At 48.3% G+C, this 18,414-nt stretch overlaps 7 protein-coding genes across 7 annotated transcripts; 3 read left to right on the top strand and 4 right to left on the bottom strand.

Annotated features, from left to right (window-relative positions):
* Positions 1 to 3,142: 3,142 nt before the first annotated feature.
* On the top strand, positions 3,143 to 3,443 carry PGRI_039330 (uncharacterized protein; the record flags this gene model as incomplete). The annotated part of the gene is made up of 2 exons (XM_040791646.1): positions 3,143 to 3,171; positions 3,230 to 3,443. The coding sequence occupies 2 exons, from the start codon at positions 3,143 to 3,145 to the stop codon at positions 3,441 to 3,443; spliced, it is 243 nt and encodes an 80-aa protein (XP_040645218.1).
* Positions 3,444 to 3,609: 166 nt separating this feature from the next.
* Positions 3,610 to 4,886, bottom strand: PGRI_039320 (alpha/beta hydrolase; the record flags this gene model as incomplete). Its single annotated transcript, XM_040791645.1, has 2 exons — positions 3,610 to 4,423; positions 4,480 to 4,886. 2 exons carry the CDS (start codon positions 4,884 to 4,886, stop codon positions 3,610 to 3,612), a joined length of 1,221 nt encoding a protein of 406 aa, XP_040645217.1.
* A 2,237-nt stretch (positions 4,887 to 7,123) lies between these two features.
* Positions 7,124 to 7,789, bottom strand: PGRI_039310 (peptide-methionine-S-sulfoxide reductase; the record flags this gene model as incomplete). Its single annotated transcript, XM_040791644.1, has 3 exons — positions 7,124 to 7,157; positions 7,213 to 7,531; positions 7,618 to 7,789. The coding sequence occupies 3 exons, from the start codon at positions 7,787 to 7,789 to the stop codon at positions 7,124 to 7,126; spliced, it is 525 nt and encodes a 174-aa protein (XP_040645216.1).
* Positions 7,790 to 8,303: 514 nt separating this feature from the next.
* Positions 8,304 to 11,370, bottom strand: PGRI_039300 (kinesin family protein; the record flags this gene model as incomplete). Its single annotated transcript, XM_040791643.1, has 2 exons — positions 8,304 to 11,118; positions 11,171 to 11,370. The coding sequence occupies 2 exons, from the start codon at positions 11,368 to 11,370 to the stop codon at positions 8,304 to 8,306; spliced, it is 3,015 nt and encodes a 1,004-aa protein (XP_040645215.1).
* A 729-nt stretch (positions 11,371 to 12,099) lies between these two features.
* On the bottom strand, positions 12,100 to 12,531 carry PGRI_039290 (uncharacterized protein; the record flags this gene model as incomplete). The annotated part of the gene is made up of 1 exon (XM_040791642.1): positions 12,100 to 12,531. One exon carries the CDS (start codon positions 12,529 to 12,531, stop codon positions 12,100 to 12,102), a length of 432 nt encoding a protein of 143 aa, XP_040645214.1.
* Positions 12,532 to 12,790: 259 nt separating this feature from the next.
* Positions 12,791 to 13,491, top strand: PGRI_039280 (uncharacterized protein; the record flags this gene model as incomplete). Its single annotated transcript, XM_040791641.1, has 2 exons — positions 12,791 to 13,250; positions 13,319 to 13,491. The coding sequence occupies 2 exons, from the start codon at positions 12,791 to 12,793 to the stop codon at positions 13,489 to 13,491; spliced, it is 633 nt and encodes a 210-aa protein (XP_040645213.1).
* Positions 13,492 to 14,715: 1,224 nt separating this feature from the next.
* Positions 14,716 to 17,537, top strand: PGRI_039270 (uncharacterized protein; the record flags this gene model as incomplete). Its single annotated transcript, XM_040791640.1, has 2 exons — positions 14,716 to 17,139; positions 17,193 to 17,537. 2 exons carry the CDS (start codon positions 14,716 to 14,718, stop codon positions 17,535 to 17,537), a joined length of 2,769 nt encoding a protein of 922 aa, XP_040645212.1.
* Positions 17,538 to 18,414: the final 877 nt, after the last annotated feature.

The raw sequence follows: 18,414 nt of genomic DNA, 5'->3' as shown, positions 1-18,414 counted from the left end.
TGAGCCAAAGGTTGACGGAAGGCTGACCACAAAAAAACTTCGGAAGGAAAAGAAGCATCGATGAGATCCTCCGGAGCCAGCAAAAATGACCACCGAGACCTGGAAACCCACCAAAAGAGAAGCGTGTCCCAAGTGTTGGATGGTCAAAAGCACATGACCATCTTTTCATACTGGGCATGGTTTTGCTGTGATGCAACTGAACGCTGTGGAAGTGTCATTCTCGTGTCGATATCCCTCCAGGCGGTGACCGCTGGTTCTTGTATCACTGTGAGTTGGTTAGAATCGATTTCTCACTTTTACTTCGCACGGAATAAGTTCAAAATGTGACACGGTGGGCAACATGAGGATTGGACGGTTACCTTGATCTTACCTTTCACCCGAGCTTCAAAGAGAAAACGAAGCAAAGAACAAATTACTATCAGGATCATTTTCACACCCCTACTGTCCGCATGATGAGTCTAAGAGTGTCCGAGGGATGGGGCAGTGCTGTCATCCCTTGATTCATGCAATCAACCTTGAAGCTACGGACATCAAAATGAAGTGTTAGCCAAGGCTGGGCAAATTACGATCCTCGTTTATACGCGCCTCCCCAGAGGTTATCCAATGGCCTAGAATATATTCGACCAAGACGGACTTTGCGAGTACCGTCCGGTTCCGAGAAAGGTCCGTTCATTGCAGCTTGAGGGGATGTGACAGGGGTCTGCAGTTCGATAAAGTGGCTTGCCGGCAACGGCAGAGAGAGCCGTTGGATAAAATAACCCGGCTGCATACATAGGCCACGTTCATACGCATGCACAAAACGGTACTTTCCGAGCCGATATGTTTCAGACACAGACTCGATCTCGCTGTTTCGATCTTGTGGCACGGCTGTGTTAGGAGTATGGGTTGCGATGGTAACAAGCTGCAGCTGCAGCTAGACTTTCGGCATTCATACTCCGTGCCGGATCCCGCTATAGATGAAGTTGAATTATTGAGTCGCGTTTCAGACTGAGGCGCCCTTCCTTGATTGGTAAGGTCCCAAAGAGGAATCTATATCGATGATCCCTTCCTCTTCTGTCAACGCCCTTGTCAATTTCCCCCTTGATAGTTCGTTTTTGGCGAGCTTTTATTTAAATTTTGTGATAGGTAAAATCAAGGAGATCAAAGGCCGCCCATTGAGTTTCTGTAAGCTTCAGGGGCTAGTTCCAATCTAAAATAAGAATGAGTTCTTGACTTCAAGTTCTCCGCGGCTGAGATCGTCGTGGGGTTGGGAGCATATCAACTAAGACGCCATTGGATGATGTACCAGGTCAGCTCACCTGAGACGAATGATCGGCCTTTAGGGACTTTTAGCGAGCTAAGTGATCGTCGCCGTAGCGTATGGAGATAAGGTTGCTGAAATTCCGCTAGACGTGCCTTGCATATCCTAACAGGAGACTTCAAACATTGCTTAGGGGAATGAGCAAATTCGGAGATGGAAAATCAACCTTGCTATCCTGAAACACTAGCTTCCATATGGCGATTGTGGCTTGGGTTCAGCCAAAAATTTAAGAAAGGAAGCCAATAATGTATACATCTGGATATAGTTTCTGTATGCGGTACGGTCCACTGCCCTCGGCCCGCAAATTCTAGCACTCGGTAGTTCTTAGCGAACATGCAGCGCTATAGAGATAAGACACTCGGTAGTCTTTAGCGAGACGTTCGGTTCTCATGTCCCGTAAACGAACGCCTCTGAAGATCCCTTTGATCAGCGAATGGGTCTTGATGGCACTCCAAGGCTAAAATGCTATGGCTGATGCTTCCCTTCCTGAGATGGCCTAGCAGTTGGACTCATCATAATTAGCTTTAATTTATCCCCTTTACTTAGACACCTTCCAATTTGGGGGTTTCAAAAATAAGTCACTGGCATTTCGGAGATCTTCGAATTTCGAGTGCATGATCCAAGCATTCCTGTATTTGAAATTACCGAGATGCAAAATAACTTTTAGGGCTAAAGTCTGGTATGAACCTGCTATCAGAATATCTTGTACGGAGCCGTGCCCTAATCCGGAGTCGCCGTTGAAAGATCTGCAGCATTGGCATCAAGAATGGGAAAATGAAGGACACATGCAGCAGGCGCGCGTGGCCCGGAAAATGCAGCATCATAAGCCTTGTTTTATTTTATTTTATTTTTTTTTTGACCTCTTAGAGCTGAGCCCCTAGGTTAACAGGACCATGTGATCGACCACGTTGGCCCCCGACATTGTTTCAACCTAGAAGTTTGCATAGTAATCCCATGCTAGAATGCCGGCATTTGCAAAGCGCTTTTGCCGCTAATGATGGCTCGGATTTGTTTCAAAGATCTCTAGACTCTCTAAAATTACGTTTCAAAGTGGTGATCTTGTCCCTTGTTTGATAAATCTATAGACCCGTTTACAGAAATAAGAACCGATTTGTAATGTACCCCCTCGCTTCATTCCACGGCACATATGTCGAGAGTCTGGATACAACCTGAAACATGTGGCCGGCCATGTGCTGAAGAGGAATGTTGTATTTACGCTCAGGATGATCATAAAAGTGGGCCTTTCCTAGTCTTATGCGGCTGGTACCTGCCTGCTCGCCCCGGTCACCTGCAGTTCAGCCAATAATATCAGACTTGTCGCTTGTTTTGCATATATGAGCCGAACGGGTATGTGCTTTTGGCTATGGACCCTCGGGGTATCAGGCCAAAACAGTCCCAGAATCTGCATGGTTCATGCAGACTTAGCCTTGGCAAGCGTTGAGCTCAAGGGTCGAGATGCCATCACAGGCGGAGTAAATGCAGTACCATGAAGATCTTTTCCTCGTTTCCTCCTTCGCTTAACTCATACTGTCCATGTGGGCTATGATGCGAAGCTCAAGCTCGCGTGTCCGGCCGCAAAGGCATGCCGTCCCCATGCATAGCGTCAGACTTGCAGTGTATATATAGGAGCTCCCCTCAGTTGTATTATGGGCATCATCAGCTCATCATCTCTACAATTCTTTCAAAACATATCAATCAAACCCAAACACATACCTCACTCTTGACTACCACTATCACAACCTTACTTCCTTCTACTGGACCTCTTCCTTGTGACTTGACTCTGGTATTCCTCTGAACCCGTGGAAACCATACATCTATCACCAACAACCAACCACACATACCATGTCTATTCCGGAGCCAAGGACTATAACGTGAGTGTATCTATATTCAGTTCATCTTTTATCAACCAGCTAACCAGCTTTCTCCCAGTGTTGCAAATGGCACCAGTACAAACGCCGTCAGCCAAGGCAACGTCAGCCAAGTACCGGGGAGCAACCGCAGCAGTATGGATCGATTTGCACGAGCACCAGCCTCCGAGGGCCCTTACTTTGCCGGTGCGCGGATGCCGGAGAGATCGGCACACCTCACGGGGCTATCAAGTCAACTCAATGCCATGGAGGAGATCCTAAAGACTGGAAGTTAGGAAATGAAAGCAAACGAAAAAATGAAAAATTTGAATCATCCAACACCAACTTCTATGTATAGTGGATCTACCAAACGGAACTGAATAAGAGTCCAATGAACGTGGATATATCCCAAACCTCCCCCTCAAAAGTGTATATATTCCGTGAAACCCCGAAACCCCTTGCTCATAGTACCTCGAAAATGTAAGACGCTACTTCCTCGTACTTGGTGCTGGGGAACTCATGTCCTGCTTCGTAGAATTTGAAGACAACATTGCCACCGAGGGCAGCTGTGGCATCTGGAACAAGCTCACTTTTGACAATGATTGGATCATTGTTGCCGCACAGAATGTGGACTTTGTTATCTGTCGACCTCTTGTTTTCGCTGCCTGAGGTGGCATTCTGTGTAGTTAAATACTCGCCGAGACGCTTCCATGTGTTCCATTGGCGCTCTCGTAGGATTGGGCCATAACGCATGCTAGACATGAACGCATGGACAAACCCAGTATGATTGTTCACCTGCCACGCCACAGTAGACGGGATGTTGATGTGAGGGTAGTTTCGGGACAGAATCTGAGTTGCTGCAGCGCTTTGGGAAGGCAGTTCCTCGGTGAGTGCATTTGCGGCATTAAGCTTCGCGTTCTTGGGCTGGGGCGTTGTCAATGGGCCAGCTCTCAATCGACGCCTAACCAAGGACGTTAAGATATTCTCAGGCATAAGACCCTTTGAGTAAAGGAGTCGACTCTGGAAACTGATGTGCGAATCGCGGAGCAAGCCCGAAGGGGCTAAGAGCACCAATGACGACAGAAGGTGAGGAAAGTAGGATGCAAAGGCAGCGGCAATGCCACCCCCTAGGGAATACCCGGTAAGGCAGAATTTACCAGACTCCACACCTGTCCAAGAGATAGGCGATGATGTCAGAGCAAGGAAGATCTGTGTTGAGAAGAGACGGTCATCCTGTGGAAGATCAGCAGGGCAGTCGGAATATCCTCTTCCGAACCTATTTTCTTTAGGTTAGCGAAAAAATCCAAGTGTTGAATGTTCTTTAACGCCTACAGGTCAAATAGCATCACACGGCAGCCGCGATCCACCAGCGCATGGGCCACCCCGCCGAGCGCAATACACGGCGTGGTGATACCGTGCACGAACAACACCTTGGGACCATCTTCGGGGCCCCATTCATACACTCGGATCGATCCGTACGGGCTATCTACATCACGAGCACCGGGTAGGACATCAGCCGGTAGAGGCAGCTGGCGATTCTCCGACTCGGATATACCAGGCAAGACTGTCGATCGAGGCGAGACCAGAACAGTCTGGAGCGGTTCATTTCGAGGGAAAATGGATCGAGCGAGTAAACCAAGTGTGAATGAAGCCCCAGTCACCGCTAGTAATGGAAGTTGAGCCTGATTCTTTGAGAAGGCATCGGAAAGGAAATCCACAGTTTGGTTGTACAGAGCCATGGTTAGGACTGCGGAAAGTGACCCCTGGAAGAAGTTCGTCGAAAATTGGCAAGTTGTTGTGATGCAGTATAGCCCGAACTGATTTCACAGAAGATGAAAGAGAGAATAAGAGTAGACGAACCCGGGAAGTTGGAAGAGACTGTTCTGTGAGGAAGTGCTCCAGGGCTGAGACCGAGGCTGACGCACTGCCGTATTCCAAGGTTCCCAACAAGACCCATCTGCCTGATAAGATTAGATAAGATAACGCCGAATTTGTCCCACCTCGGCACCTCGGCACAGGTACTCCCGGACCTTTAGGGCTATTCCAAGGTTGACCTACAGATTATAATCAGCAAAATAATCCATCTGTGTTTGAGCACGTTAGCAGCATGTTTAGGCGAGTGAGCATGGGGTGACAAGAAAAAGGGGAAAGCTTAGAGCCCCACAATCACGTATATAAACTTCAATGTTATATGCAAGAAAATTCAAAAGAAAATATCGTCTCAAACTCAAAGCTAATCATTCAACGGCATCGATATCCCCTCGTCTTTTTAAAACACTGAGTGCGCTGTCACAGCCATTCAGGCATACCCCCAGCTGCCGTGATATGTCCATCAATATCTTCACAGTAGATAGATGGCCGCCATCTACTCCTAAGGGACTGCAAGGCGATCACCTGTCCCTTTCGGATTGGGACCAGCACCCTTTTCAAGAAGCTACTGCACAACACTCTCATGACCATAAGTTGTAGCTGCATGAAGTGAGGCAGCAAACTCCCCCAAACATTCATGAACACTAGCCCCAGAGGCAATAAGCCTCTCACAACTAGGATAGAATCCACGTACAGCGGCTGCGTGAAGAGCAGTGTCGTATTTTTCGCCCTTATACCTGACATCAGCCCCATTTCCGATCAAAGATCCACAGCTAGGGCACTGTTTCCCGCGCAGGCTGCCTGAAGAGCCGAATCTAGTGTCCGCCAGACATATTGACGTCAGCATGTAGATTGAGAAGCATATGAAGTATTGGTAATCTGCCCTGTAAGGCCACAACCTGAAGAGGAAATCCGTAATATTGGCTGGGCTGGTTTCACTTTATGGTAGCTCCTTGTTTCAATAATAGTTCTACAACATCGGGTTGATTAAGAAACAAAGCAGCTTGAAGCGGGCTGCCCTATTCACCCCCTGCTGAGTCAACATCGGCTCCTTCCTTCAAGAGTAAATCTTCAATATCTCGATGACCCTCGGCACAGGCAGCCTGTAGAGAAGAGCCGTACTGACCATTTTGGGTGTTAACTTCAGCTTCATGGGCCAAAAGAGTAGTTCCCAACTGCTCGTGGCCGTTGAGTGCAGCTGCTTGTAGAGCTGTCCCTTTGAAGCCTCGTGAAAAGTTCACTTGAGCGGAATTTTTGAGAAGCAACATGGCACTATTTATGTGTCCCCATTTGCATGCCGACATTAAGGAAGAATCAATGAATTCATGGCTATCGTCATTGACAGCTGGGTGGTGCTTGAGTAGTAATTCTCGTGTCGATGTGTAATCCCTAGAGGCAACCCTCGAAAGCAGCCTTCATGACAAATCAACCACTGCTCCATGGTCGATCAAGCATTGTACGACTGATGTGTGGCTATTGACGGCAGCCGCCCACAAAGCAGTGTTCCATCTTCCACCTCTATGATTCAAATTTGGTTCATGTTGGAGAAGCACCTTAATAGTCGCTAGGTGACCTTTCTCCGCAACGTATGATAATGGTGATCGACCATGACCATCTATCGGGTTTGGTGAAATGCCATTTCTCAGCAAAAGGGCTGTCACAAAATCATGCCCAAAGCTCGGCAACATGGTGGAAAAGCTGCATCTTTCGGGGGAAGGCTCAATTGCGTTCGAACTTGGCAATTTGATCGATTATCCAGGCGAGCAAGAGCACAAAAGCCACCATAGTGGCTCGAGATGCTCAGGCTCAAGTCTCTTGGCTTTTGCTTCCTGGTGTGCGAATGGTAGATAGCCCTATCTATTGCACACATATCAAACTTTTTCTTTGTAGTCTGGTAGCCCTGGGGAGATTGATCCTTCCATATCTATTTATTGGAATCATGGCTTCTCTGGTCGCAAGAGTATCTGCATACCAGGGTCGATATACAGGGAAGGGAAGGTCTCCATACAAGCACAAAGCTCCGTATTATAAATATTGACTTTTGTATTCAATCTTCGGGTACACATTATGAAGACGTGAGCTAAATAAATTACAATTTGGAATCTAGTCAATCCGACAAAGGAGGGAAAGGTCGGATAAAACTAAAAGCAAGTTAGCAACCCGATCAAAGGGAACTGGAAGGACGGGAGCACATACTGAGCAGGACACTCATATCCAGCAGGGTTATTTTGAAGATAGAGCTGGTGATATTCCTCTGCATCCCACCACTGACCTGCCGGCAGGACCTTGGTAGCGAGCGGGGTTTTATACCACTGCTTACTGACTTTTTCTGTAATATCCTCTGCGATCTTCTGTTGCTCTTCCCCGTGTGTAAAGATCGCACTGCGATATTGTGTGCCAACATCCGGACCTTGCCGGTTTTCTGTTGTGGGGTCGTGCATGCGATAGAAGAATTCGAGGAGCTGGCGGTAGGTCACAATTGAGGGATCAAAAAATATCTGGAGGGCTTCGGCGTCTGTGGGGGAAAAAATAAGCATTTGAAGATATTATCGCGATAAGGAGCTTCGCGCTATTTTTGTCTCAGATAGCAATAGCACTTACGGCCAGTTGAACCGGAGCACACAGCTCGGTACGATGGCGACGAACTTGCGCCACCGCAGTAGCCCACCTTGGCGTCAAGGAGGCCTTTTCCGTTGCCGAAATTCTTGCGGTACAAATGTTCAACGCCCCAGAAGCAGCCAGCTGCTACGGTCGCGGTCTGTGTGCCTGACATTTTGTGGGATTGTGTTTCTGGGCTCAAGGAAAAAGCTGAGCTGGAGAAGGGACGGAAGAAGCGTGAGAAAAGGGTCGAAGCAACCGGAGCGAGATTCATCTGCAGAAATTCTGATGGTGGAGACGTACTTGATAAACTAAGTGGGGATGCTTGAGGTCCAGAGTGAAAGAGGCTGTAGTTGTATAGAGTACTGCAGTAATTGAAAGGGAGTAGTTTTCAGAAATAGATGTAAGAGTAATGGAATAAGAAGAAAAGAAAAGAAACGCCCGAAGAAATAGAAGCTCAAAAATTGGAGAAATTGGAGCTTCGCGATCGCGTCATTTCAAAAAACTTACAAAGCAGCGGGGAATTTCGATAGGGATTGGTGGAAGACCGGGGCTCGGCAACCCCATCCCGAAATTATTGATATTGTACAACTAAAAACACATAACAATTCTGTCAAAAAAGTGGTATCTGCTACGCCAAGCGCCAATTACAAACAAAAAAGTTGAAAACAAAAAGTCATTGACTCCCACTACCATTGTGAGTTGTCAGGGGGCGCTGCCATTGCACTGAGACGGATGGCATCTCTGCTGGATAGGCTGATATTTCGAGGTCGACCGTCGGCACCCAAAGTTGTACGGCGTCCCGTATGCTTCATGACTGGGAGAGTATGAGGACTCAAGACCCGATGCTTGGCATCGTGCTCTCTTTCACTCTTGACCATGCGCCGCGCTTGTGATGCGGTGAACATGTGGTTGTCTGCTGGAGAGGTCGCGTGGGTATTGGAAGTTGGGCTGCGGCGACGGTGAACTCGTAGGGCATTAGAGGATGGTGTGCTAAACTGTCCACTAGCAATCCGCCCACTAGACATTCGTCGCATAGCCGAGTTAATCTTAATTGCTTCTTCCTTGTCTGACTTCCAGTTGTCCCTGTTTTCAGATACTGGACTGCTCGAAAAGTTCCCGCTGGGGCTACGAACTGCAATCCGCGACGGACGTTCCGCCAAGGTGCGATTCATAAAGCTGCTCCCTTCAATATCACGGAGGGGAGAGCTCTCTCTCCTTGAAAGAGGAAGACTGGATGATGGTCGCGGTGCCAGTGGTGAGCTACCATTTCTTTTGGTCAAAAACCCTGTCTTAAACCGACTGTTGTTCTTTTGAATGTTCAAGGTAGGCTCAGCGGATCCAGTAGGCTCATCCGGCGTGGGAGAGATAGAACCCGATGGGCTTACGACCCTCGGGACATTCCGTGGTATCGGAGATCCGGATCGAGGTGGCAACCATGACTGATCGAAGCTGGCCTCGTCGGCAGAATCGACCTTCTTAGGGGTCTTTTGGAACTCGGTCAAAGTGCCCTCTTCCTCGTCATCCTTCCATCGGACTGATCGTTTGGGGACCTTCACCTGGACTTTCTTTGGCGAAAAGCTGACACTCTTCCGGCCGACAGTGCCTTTACGGCGACGTGGAGAGCCTTTAGTTGGTGAAACAGGAGCAGCAGGTGTGAGTGTGACTGGAGGGTTGGCAGTCGATACTGGTGGCAAGCTCACCAAGCTAAAGCGCTTCTTTGGTCTTATGGGGCTTGCAGACCTGGCAGAGCTGACGTTCGGGACAGATGGCATGGTGCCATCTGGTTTGACAAGGTTGGTTGTTACATCCGAACAGTCTTCTAACATCTTTGTAAGGATAGACCGTCCCTTTTTAATAGCCTCATTTGCGTTTAGCTGCATGATCTCCTCGATTGAGGTCATTATCTCAAACTGTGCTTGTAACAGAAGCTGCACAGCAGCAGCTTCTCCAGCCTTGTCTTGTTCTAACACGGCTGTCAAGGATTCGCGCTCTGCATTGGACCGAAGAAGATCTGCTTCTCGATTCAAATTGGCGTAGTCGCTGTTATCGGTTATATCAAACTCTTGAAGTTGCTTTACCGCGTTCTCGACCGCCGAGTTTACCGGTCGGTCCCAGGTGCTCTTTGATAATTTCTGGTTGTAATGGTGTCTACTACCTTCCAGTTCAAGGAGGATTCCCTGTGCAGATTTGCGAACGGCATGTAGGTTGGATAATCCCTCCTCGGTTTCGTGGGCGGCGCAAACATTATCAAAGGCAGCAATCCAAGATGATAAAATGCCAATTCTGCGCCCGATTTGCCTGAGTTTCAACATGTTGTTTGTCTTCTCTTGCCTTTCGGGCAAAGTGTGTTCGTAAGCATTGCGAATCCGGGCAACCCCCTCGCGCAAAACAGCGTCTTTCTTCTCGCCCTGCTTGCGGAACTTGGCAAAGGCCACTTTTTCATGGTCCTTTGCCTGTGCTTTGAGCTCATTGATCAAGTTCATTTGCTCGTCGATCTTGACCAAAAAGTCCTTCACGTGTCGATTAACATTGAACACATTCCGTGTTACCTTGGTCTGGATATTCTTCGCTCGATTTGCATATCGGAGAGTATTTTGGGTCTCATCAAAGTGCTGGCTTGAAGGGCTAACACAGACGATCATGACCGTCTTGCAATTGCCGCCAAGAGCAAACTTGAGTAATCGAGTGAGCTTAGAGTTTCTATAGGGGATGTGATTACGCTTCCGTGGGTCACAGAGTGCGTTGATGCAGCTGCCTAGGGACAGCAGAGACTTGTTGATATTGGCGCCTTCAAATAAACGTTCTCCTCTGTTCAGTGTCGCGCTGGCACGCTCGCTTCCGGCCAAATCGATGATGCTGAATGTGGCCATGGTGTGAGGCTCGTTGACGTCCGCATTTCGGTCTTTTTGGGCGATGTTTATTTGAAGAACGGCATGCGATCGAGATGAAGTAGCATTTGCTGCGGTGGGAGACATGGTACGGCGCTCATTGCCTTGCATGATCATGTCCATTACCTGCCCCACATTCTGCGGGTGGTGACTTGATAGCCCAGCAACTGAGACTGACTGATTGGAATCCTCCCGCAGCATCAAACCACCCTTTCCGCTGCTGCCACTAGGGACAAGCAAGTCGCGGATGGTTTCGTTATAGATCTCGAGGTAGGAAAGAGAAACTTCCGTCGACTTCTCGCTTGCTCGTTCGTCAATCCGCTCAAACAGCTCCTGCATTGTGAGAAAGATGATACCAGGCTGTTGGGCAGTTCCGGTGATTGTATGGGTCTTTCCACATCCGGTGGCTCCATACGCAAAGACTGTCGCATTGTATCCATCGAGCACGTTGTCGAGCAGGCTTCGCGTTGTAGACTCGTATACCTCTCCCTGGGAGGCATTTTGGTCGAAGATGCGATCGAAGGCGAAGGTCTGGTCCTTGACGCGCTTACCGTTAGGGACCACGCTCCTGGAGAACTTTTGGACAGGATTGTCCTCCGGGGGGTCAAACACCCTAGTCTAGTTAGGATGTTGGACCCAATATCTAAATTGCAAAGAATACTTACAAGCATCGGTCGTCAATCACTTTAACGATAGATCGTATACCCTTCTGGTTAAGCTTCGGTGTCGGGGCACCCGCCAGGGAACCGTCGCCGAGGAACAGGGGACCCTCGTCACATCGAGTGATCTGGGCTGCCTCTCTGATAGTAAAAGGACGGACTCTAACTGCAACGCTAATCGAGGAAGCGCCATCGGAGGCAGCCATGTTGGAAGGTCGGGTCAGATCAACCCCAAGTCTCGAAACTGTTTTGCGGGGTCGGTACGTCAGGCGGTTGGCGACACCCTACAATAGCAAGGCCAAGGGGGAATAGTTATCTGATGTCGGAAATAAGGAATGTAGAAAAGTCAAAGAATGGATCTCAAGCTGTATGTGGTTGGAGGCGTATTATCCGAAGGGGGGCTCCTTGAAGTGATTTCATTTGTTGATGCGTGTCCATGTTGTCACCTAATGGTTGCGCGGAGCAACCGTTTTAAAGTGGTGTTTGTTAATTTGAGAGTGGCAATACCCCTCATTCAATAATTAGAGTTCACAGTTGCTCGCAATATGAGTGTTTCAGGTAATGTACACGTCCTTCTCGCTTTATTCGCACCCACTTCAAGATCGCGACCAATTTGTGGCTATTATTAGGCTTGCATAGTACGCTATTCTCAGGATGCTTAAACCACAGCGATCACGATATTATTATGACATCTACTATCACTATACCCTATGTACCAGTGGCAGTTATATGCTTATTCTAGAGATGTATGGGCAACATTGCTATGAATGAAAAGATCGTATTTGGTGTTGATGTAGTCCTAACACCTTTTTTATTGTCCGAATAAACGCCTTGTGATGTTTTGAATAACTAGAACCCCCCTCTGAGACGCCGAAAGCCACAAGTATATCTTCTTTGACCTATTTCTTTCTTGCGAGTCATCCATAATGACCCTATCATGCTTGATCGTCCTCATAGGTTGGCATGACGACATCCCACCCTGGATCCTCACTGGATTTGTGGAAGCGGAAGGCAATTGAATGCCCATTTTGAAGCCCCAACTCCATTATAGTCACTGACTCATTCTGTGACTTCACATCTGCCTCGAGGCGCTTCCAGCCTTTCTCGAGGTCCGCTCGGTCGATAGGCTCACCGAACTCAATGTCGCAGGAATCCTCAGGAAGAAGATCGCCATTTATGCCCTTGATATCTCGTGATTTCAAAGCATCCAGAACCCTTTCTTTGGCGAAGTCGAGTGATTCGTGGGGTTGGAGCATCAGAAGGACAGTAGTTTTATGCTTCTTGAAGAGGATTGTCAGAGCGCGTGAGTCGGTTTCGGATTGCTTAGGTGGCTGCTCGGCAATGAGCTTGTACTCAATAATCTTCATTTGGAAAGGCTACTAATTCACATACCATCTTGGAGACTGTGGGGGAGTGAAAGGGTAGGTCGCGTCCGAGTAATTATTGATTTGGGAGTGACAGAAGGCGGAGAATCCGGTGGGACTCCGTCTTCCGCGCTCCGAATTTCTGAGCTTTGCCAGCTTCAGTTCCTCACATTCACCACGTTCTCTACGGCCAAACTGTGGTTTTCTTTTCCTTTCTTTTGTTTTTGGCTAGTGCACTCAATCCTCTTTTACAGGCTTCGCCATGGAGGCCAATCACCCCCCATCTACCGACTCCTCGCGGCATAATTCCATTGTGCTCAAGATCGTCCACTGGGACAAGCTGTTTGAATCCGATAGCCCTCCACGGTTAGGCATTGAGTTCGGCAAGCGGTTGCCATATGCTACTATGTCTGCTTTCTCGACTGGGCTAGCACTAGGATATTACCACGGCAGCAAAAAGGCAGGGCTTGTGTTTCGGGCGGAGAATGCGCATCGTTTCCCCACGACATCAACAGGGTGGTTCCAGTATCATAAAACGAAAAACTATGTTGGCGTGGTTGGAGGCGTTAAGGATGGCATGAAGATGGGATTCAAGCTCGGTGCTGGCGCATTTGCATTCTGTCTGTTTGAGGAGACAGTAGACTATGCCCGGCATGACAAGAGAGACTTTTTATCGACAGTCACTGCTGGGTTGTCATTCTCCGGAATATACAGCTTGCTTTGTAAGGAAACCATTTTTCCTGGGCATCATTACTGGAGGAACTGAAGCTGACCTAGCTCGCTCACACAGCTCGTCACGATGTCTACACTGCCGCCCGCACAGCGAAGCTTGGGTTGAAATTGAGCTTGACCTATGGTCTTTTGCAAGATTCCCTTGAGACTTTGAAAGGAAACCGACCTGCCTACATTGACTTCTTCCTCGGTAACCGTCGGTCTAAGGTCGAGAAGGAAGGATCAATCTGATCATAGGTGGGCCCATGTTACAATGCCTCCCTAGATCCTTCCGTTACAGAGATCCAGTCTCGTGGCAAGTTTGAGATGTCCTCAATGCCGAGAACCAATGCTGTAGGCTCTCCCACTTCACTCTTAGGACGCTCTTCGGTGTTCGATCGAGAAATGGCTGCTATATATGCTGCTCCAGGTGGTAGGTATTTGATGCTAGGTATTTGATGCTAGCGATACGAGCCGCACATCCGAGTGAATGCCGCCCCAATACTATGTTTAGGTTCTCATCGAGCCACGCTGAGATATTTGGTCCGGTGACTATCCCGGCCTTTCTCCTGATTGTGTTCATCGGCAGCAATGTACACGCCACACACTTGGTTACTTGTATTATTTGCTTTTTTTGATACCCACTTGTTCAATTAGCATCAAACAAAAACATTTTTGCCCTTGGGTTACTATGTACATTACTACATTGGGGCACGTGACCCATCGCCGGATTCTGTCTTGGAGTAGGATCACGTCCCAGGTTGATTGGCAACGCCATTGTGGCGTGACTAGATTGCATTTGGACTAGAATATTTTGAGATTTTATAAACAATATTTGAAGTTCAACAAGTTAAGAGACGATGGGGTAGTAGCCCTGGAGATACTATGTAATATGACATAAAAGGCAACCCTGATGCTTTAACACTACCTAGGTAAGATGTATAAAATGATGTAAATCAGCTGATTCAACCTTGGAACACCTTTACGAAACCTGTCTCTTCCCCAATCGTTTTTTCTTTGTTTCCGGGGATAAGCAAAAAGATAGAGATCGGCCCGGATGCTGCAGGTTCAAAGGAATTGACCGCTTAGTGACGTCCCCCACTAAAAAAAAGGAAAGAAAGAAAAAAAAAAAAAGTCTTCAAGATATCTACAACATATAATGATTTAAGTGAAATAACCCAAAAAAAAATTCAAAGTGGAGGTTCTCATAGAGTTTCCGAAGGTTCCCAGCTGATCGGTGGAGAAACCGCATTTGACATCGATTCGCAAAACCCCCCACCTCACTGAAGACCTTAGCTCCAACTTATCTTTTTTTTCCCACTCTTTACTTCTCCTTTATACCTTACATGTCTATCTGTTAAACTACAATACCAACCCATTGGGCGAAGATGCCGATGCGAAGTTCGACGCTGCTTTCGTCGACGTCATCGATTTATTGAATGGGAGCAATAATTGAATCCTCCAGAATACTTCACAATGCGTCGCCATGGCAGGTCCAGTGGTGGTCCAACAAAGGCCGTCTCGCCCTTGTCCGATACTGTATCCCTCATACGTTCGTTCGATTCGGTTCTGAACCCAAACCGACCCGCGCGTCCCTCACCCTTGGCCTCTTCCCACATCAAAGCTTTGCCCTTGGAACTGATAGATCGGTTGCGGTCCTTCCCGCTGTTTCAATCTACTCCGGAATCTTTTTTGATTGAGGTTGGACAGCACCTGCGACCACAGCTCCATGCACCCAACGATTACATCCTGACGGAAGGCGATGAGGCAAAGGCAATATACTGGCTGGTGCGGGGTGCCGTCTCGGTCACATCTCGGGATGGTGAGAGTATATACGCCGAGCTCAAACCCGGTGCGTTCTTCGGGGAAATAGGATTGCTCATGGACCGTCCTCGCACTGCGACCATTATCGCCCGGACTCGATGCATGCTGGTCGTGCTGACAAAGGACGACTTTCGGAATATATTACCTCGGTTTCCGGAGGTCGAACAAGCGATCCGGGAGGAGGCGCAGGAGCGATTGATGATTTTAGAAAAGAAAAAAAAAGAAACCTCCGCGCCTGCATTGGATCCGAGCCCAGCGCGAAGAGGCTCAAAAAGATTGCGCGAGAGCTTTTCGAAGGATTTAGCTGTTGCAGAGGATGACGGGGATACGAGTGCCAAGTCTGTGTACAAGAAGAGGAAGTCACCGAGCCCCGGTCGGCGGGATGGCTCCAGCGCGTTGGCAAATGGTTTGGTCAACGTGCGTCTCTTACTTAAAGAGCTGCCACTTTTTTCTGAGCTTCCTGCCGACATCCTCCACTACCTTGGTCTCAATGCTCAACCGCGATCTTTCCCTCCATTTACCGACATCATAAAACAAGACTCCCAGGGTCGTGAGCTCTACTTCATTGTTCGCGGCGAGGTCGAAGTTCTTGCGGAAAAGGCAGAGACGGACTACTCAGCAAATAAAAACGGTCCAAATGGGCACATTGAACGGCCGAGAATTGAGGTCAAAGCTAGGCTAAAGCAAGGCCAGTACTTTGGCGAGGTGGTCAGCTTAGATTTAGCACCTCGGAGAACCGCTACAGTTCGATCTGTGACTTCAGTTGAGTGCTTGATGCTCAGCGGTGACGTCCTTGCTGAATTTTGGGAGAAATGCCCTAGTGGCGTGAAGGAACAAGTCGAACGTACTGCCCAAGCAAGGCTGCAGGCGGCAGCCGATGGTGATGTTGTCATGTCTGACGAGGCAGAGCCGCAACCATCTATGGACAATCTAGCCCTCGACGACAGAGTAAAAGTCACATCATCACGGCGACGGTCAATGCCACTACTTACCCTCACTGAAACTGAACTGGATGGACCACATCAGTCCACGCGTGTTGAAGACGAAGACCAGGCTGTGTTACGGCCCTCTGACCCCGACCCATACTTCAGCATGGGTCTAGATAAAGTCCGGATGCGAAGTCGACGCGGCTCGCTAGCACCACTAGGCCCCGAGGAGGCATCAGGGGAGCAGCAGCGGCCATCTCCCACGGAGCCGCGCTCTGCCAGTTCTTCAACCCTCACCCTCCCTGAAACTGGCGACCTCCCCAAGTCATATCAGACCGAACGGCCCCGGATAGATGGTTCCAATGGATTACTCCCGGACAGTGTACTACTGAACATTTTTCAGTTCCTTGAGCTCCACCACCTTCTTCGGATCAGAGCAGTGTCCTCCCATTGGTCAGAGCTCTTGACAAGATCTGCGGACGTGATCCATGATCTAGATTTGAGCGTCTACAACCGCAGGATTACAGATGATGTTCTTACTAAGATAATTTGTCCCTTTGTCGGTAATCGAGCCCGATCAGTCAATATCAACAATTGCTTTCACATCACCGACGAAGGCTTCACGGTATTGGCCGCGACTTGCGCCCCAAATACCACCGTGTGGAAGATGAAGAGTGTGTGGGACGTTACAGCCTCTGCCATTCTCGACATGTCTAGCAAGGCTACTAATATGCAGGAGGTTGACTTGAGCAATTGCCGCAAGGTCGGCGATACACTTCTCGCCCGGATCATTGGGTGGGTAGTGCCCGCCGACCAGAAGATGGGCGAGAAACAGTCATCGATCAAACCCACAATCCAGACAGCAGAATGTACAGTGTACGGCTGTCCAAATCTGAAGAAACTCACACTCTCGTACTGCAAACATGTCACCGATCGATCTATGCATCACATTGCGTCTCACGCCGCTGGTCGGATTGAGGAAATGGATTTGACTCGTTGCACCACAATCACAGATCAAGGGTTCAAATACTGGGGCAATGCTCAGTTCACCAACCTGCGAAAGCTTTGCTTGGCGGATTGCACGTATTTGACGGACAACGCCATCGTCCATCTAACCAACGCGGCCAAAAACCTGGAAGTATTAGATCTGGTAAGTGTAGCCAAACTAAAAGTGAAATATGATGGTTTACTAACCGCTGCCAGACCTTTTGCTGCGCATTGTCAGATACGGCGACCGAGGTCCTTGCATTGCAGTGCTCCCATTTGAAGTATCTCAACATGGCGTTCTGTGGCTCTGCAATTTCCGATCCCTCCCTCAGGAGCATCGGTCTTCACCTACTTTCTCTCCGACATTTATCGGTCCGTGGCTGTGTTCGAGTCACTGGCGTTGGTGTTGAGGCCGTTGCAGAGGGCTGCCACCAACTCGAGATATTCGATGTCAGTCAATGCAAGAATCTCGGACCCTGGCTTGAGGACGGTGGTGCTATTCACTACCAGCCGAGAATCGAATTCAAAACTGTCGCCCCAAACAAGAAGATTTCTGGATGAACAAGCAACCCATACAAAGATTGAACCTTTTTTCTTACACGCCCCCGGTTTCTATACCGTTCCGTTTCTCCACAACGACGCCTGGAGCCAATCTTCCAAGTTGCATGATACATTTATTGGCACATAATGTATGCCTCTCTAATCTTTTGTTAATTTTTGTCTAGTTTCTGCTTTGCCATTAAGTGATCTCGGCGTTTGAATTTATCTGGACAATCTTTTCGGATTTTTGGGTTGCAGGTTCTTACATTTTGGGGGGGGGTTGGGGTCTAGCCCATGGGCAGGCCAAGCATGGCCGGAGTTCAAAGATGGAAGGTATCTAGTACATTGGTTTTCTTTCCCTTAATACTCAATGTTCTTGCGCTATCTTACGACATAATGCTGCACATCTACCTTCACATCTGTATTCTACTGCTATCTATCTCTTTATTTAAAATTAAACGTGGAGGTTTATTAAAAGGGCTTATCCACGCTTTTCTCTAGGGTAAAGGCAACGGTTTAAATAGTAACCACTACACCTGCATAATCCATATCTCTCTAGCCTTAGAAGTCAAGACAGCCTTCAACTTATAACCTAACAATGAACTTTGTGGCGTCTTTTCAGTAGCCTTTGTTATTCCCTTTCTTTCCTGATATCATTTATAGAGCATTGTCTCAACCCGTTTGAAGTTGTGTATGAAAATTCGGAGATAAAGACAAAGAGCCCAACAAACTATTATAGTATGCTCTACTATATCTTTCTCATCGCCCTCATGCTCTTTCTATCTACCCCCAGATCTGCATTCAACTTGGTGCTGCCATATTTATGTTCAATCGACCTTTCCAGCCTGACGGAAATCCAAGCTCCTGGACTAAAAGCCACATGCATTGCTCTATAGAT

The sequence above is a fragment of the Penicillium griseofulvum genome (assembly GCF_001561935.1).
Source record: "Penicillium griseofulvum strain PG3 chromosome Unknown contig_87, whole genome shotgun sequence".
NCBI classification, from domain to species: domain Eukaryota; kingdom Fungi; phylum Ascomycota; class Eurotiomycetes; order Eurotiales; family Aspergillaceae; genus Penicillium; species Penicillium griseofulvum.
This window is presented reverse-complemented; position numbering and strand designations above follow the sequence as displayed.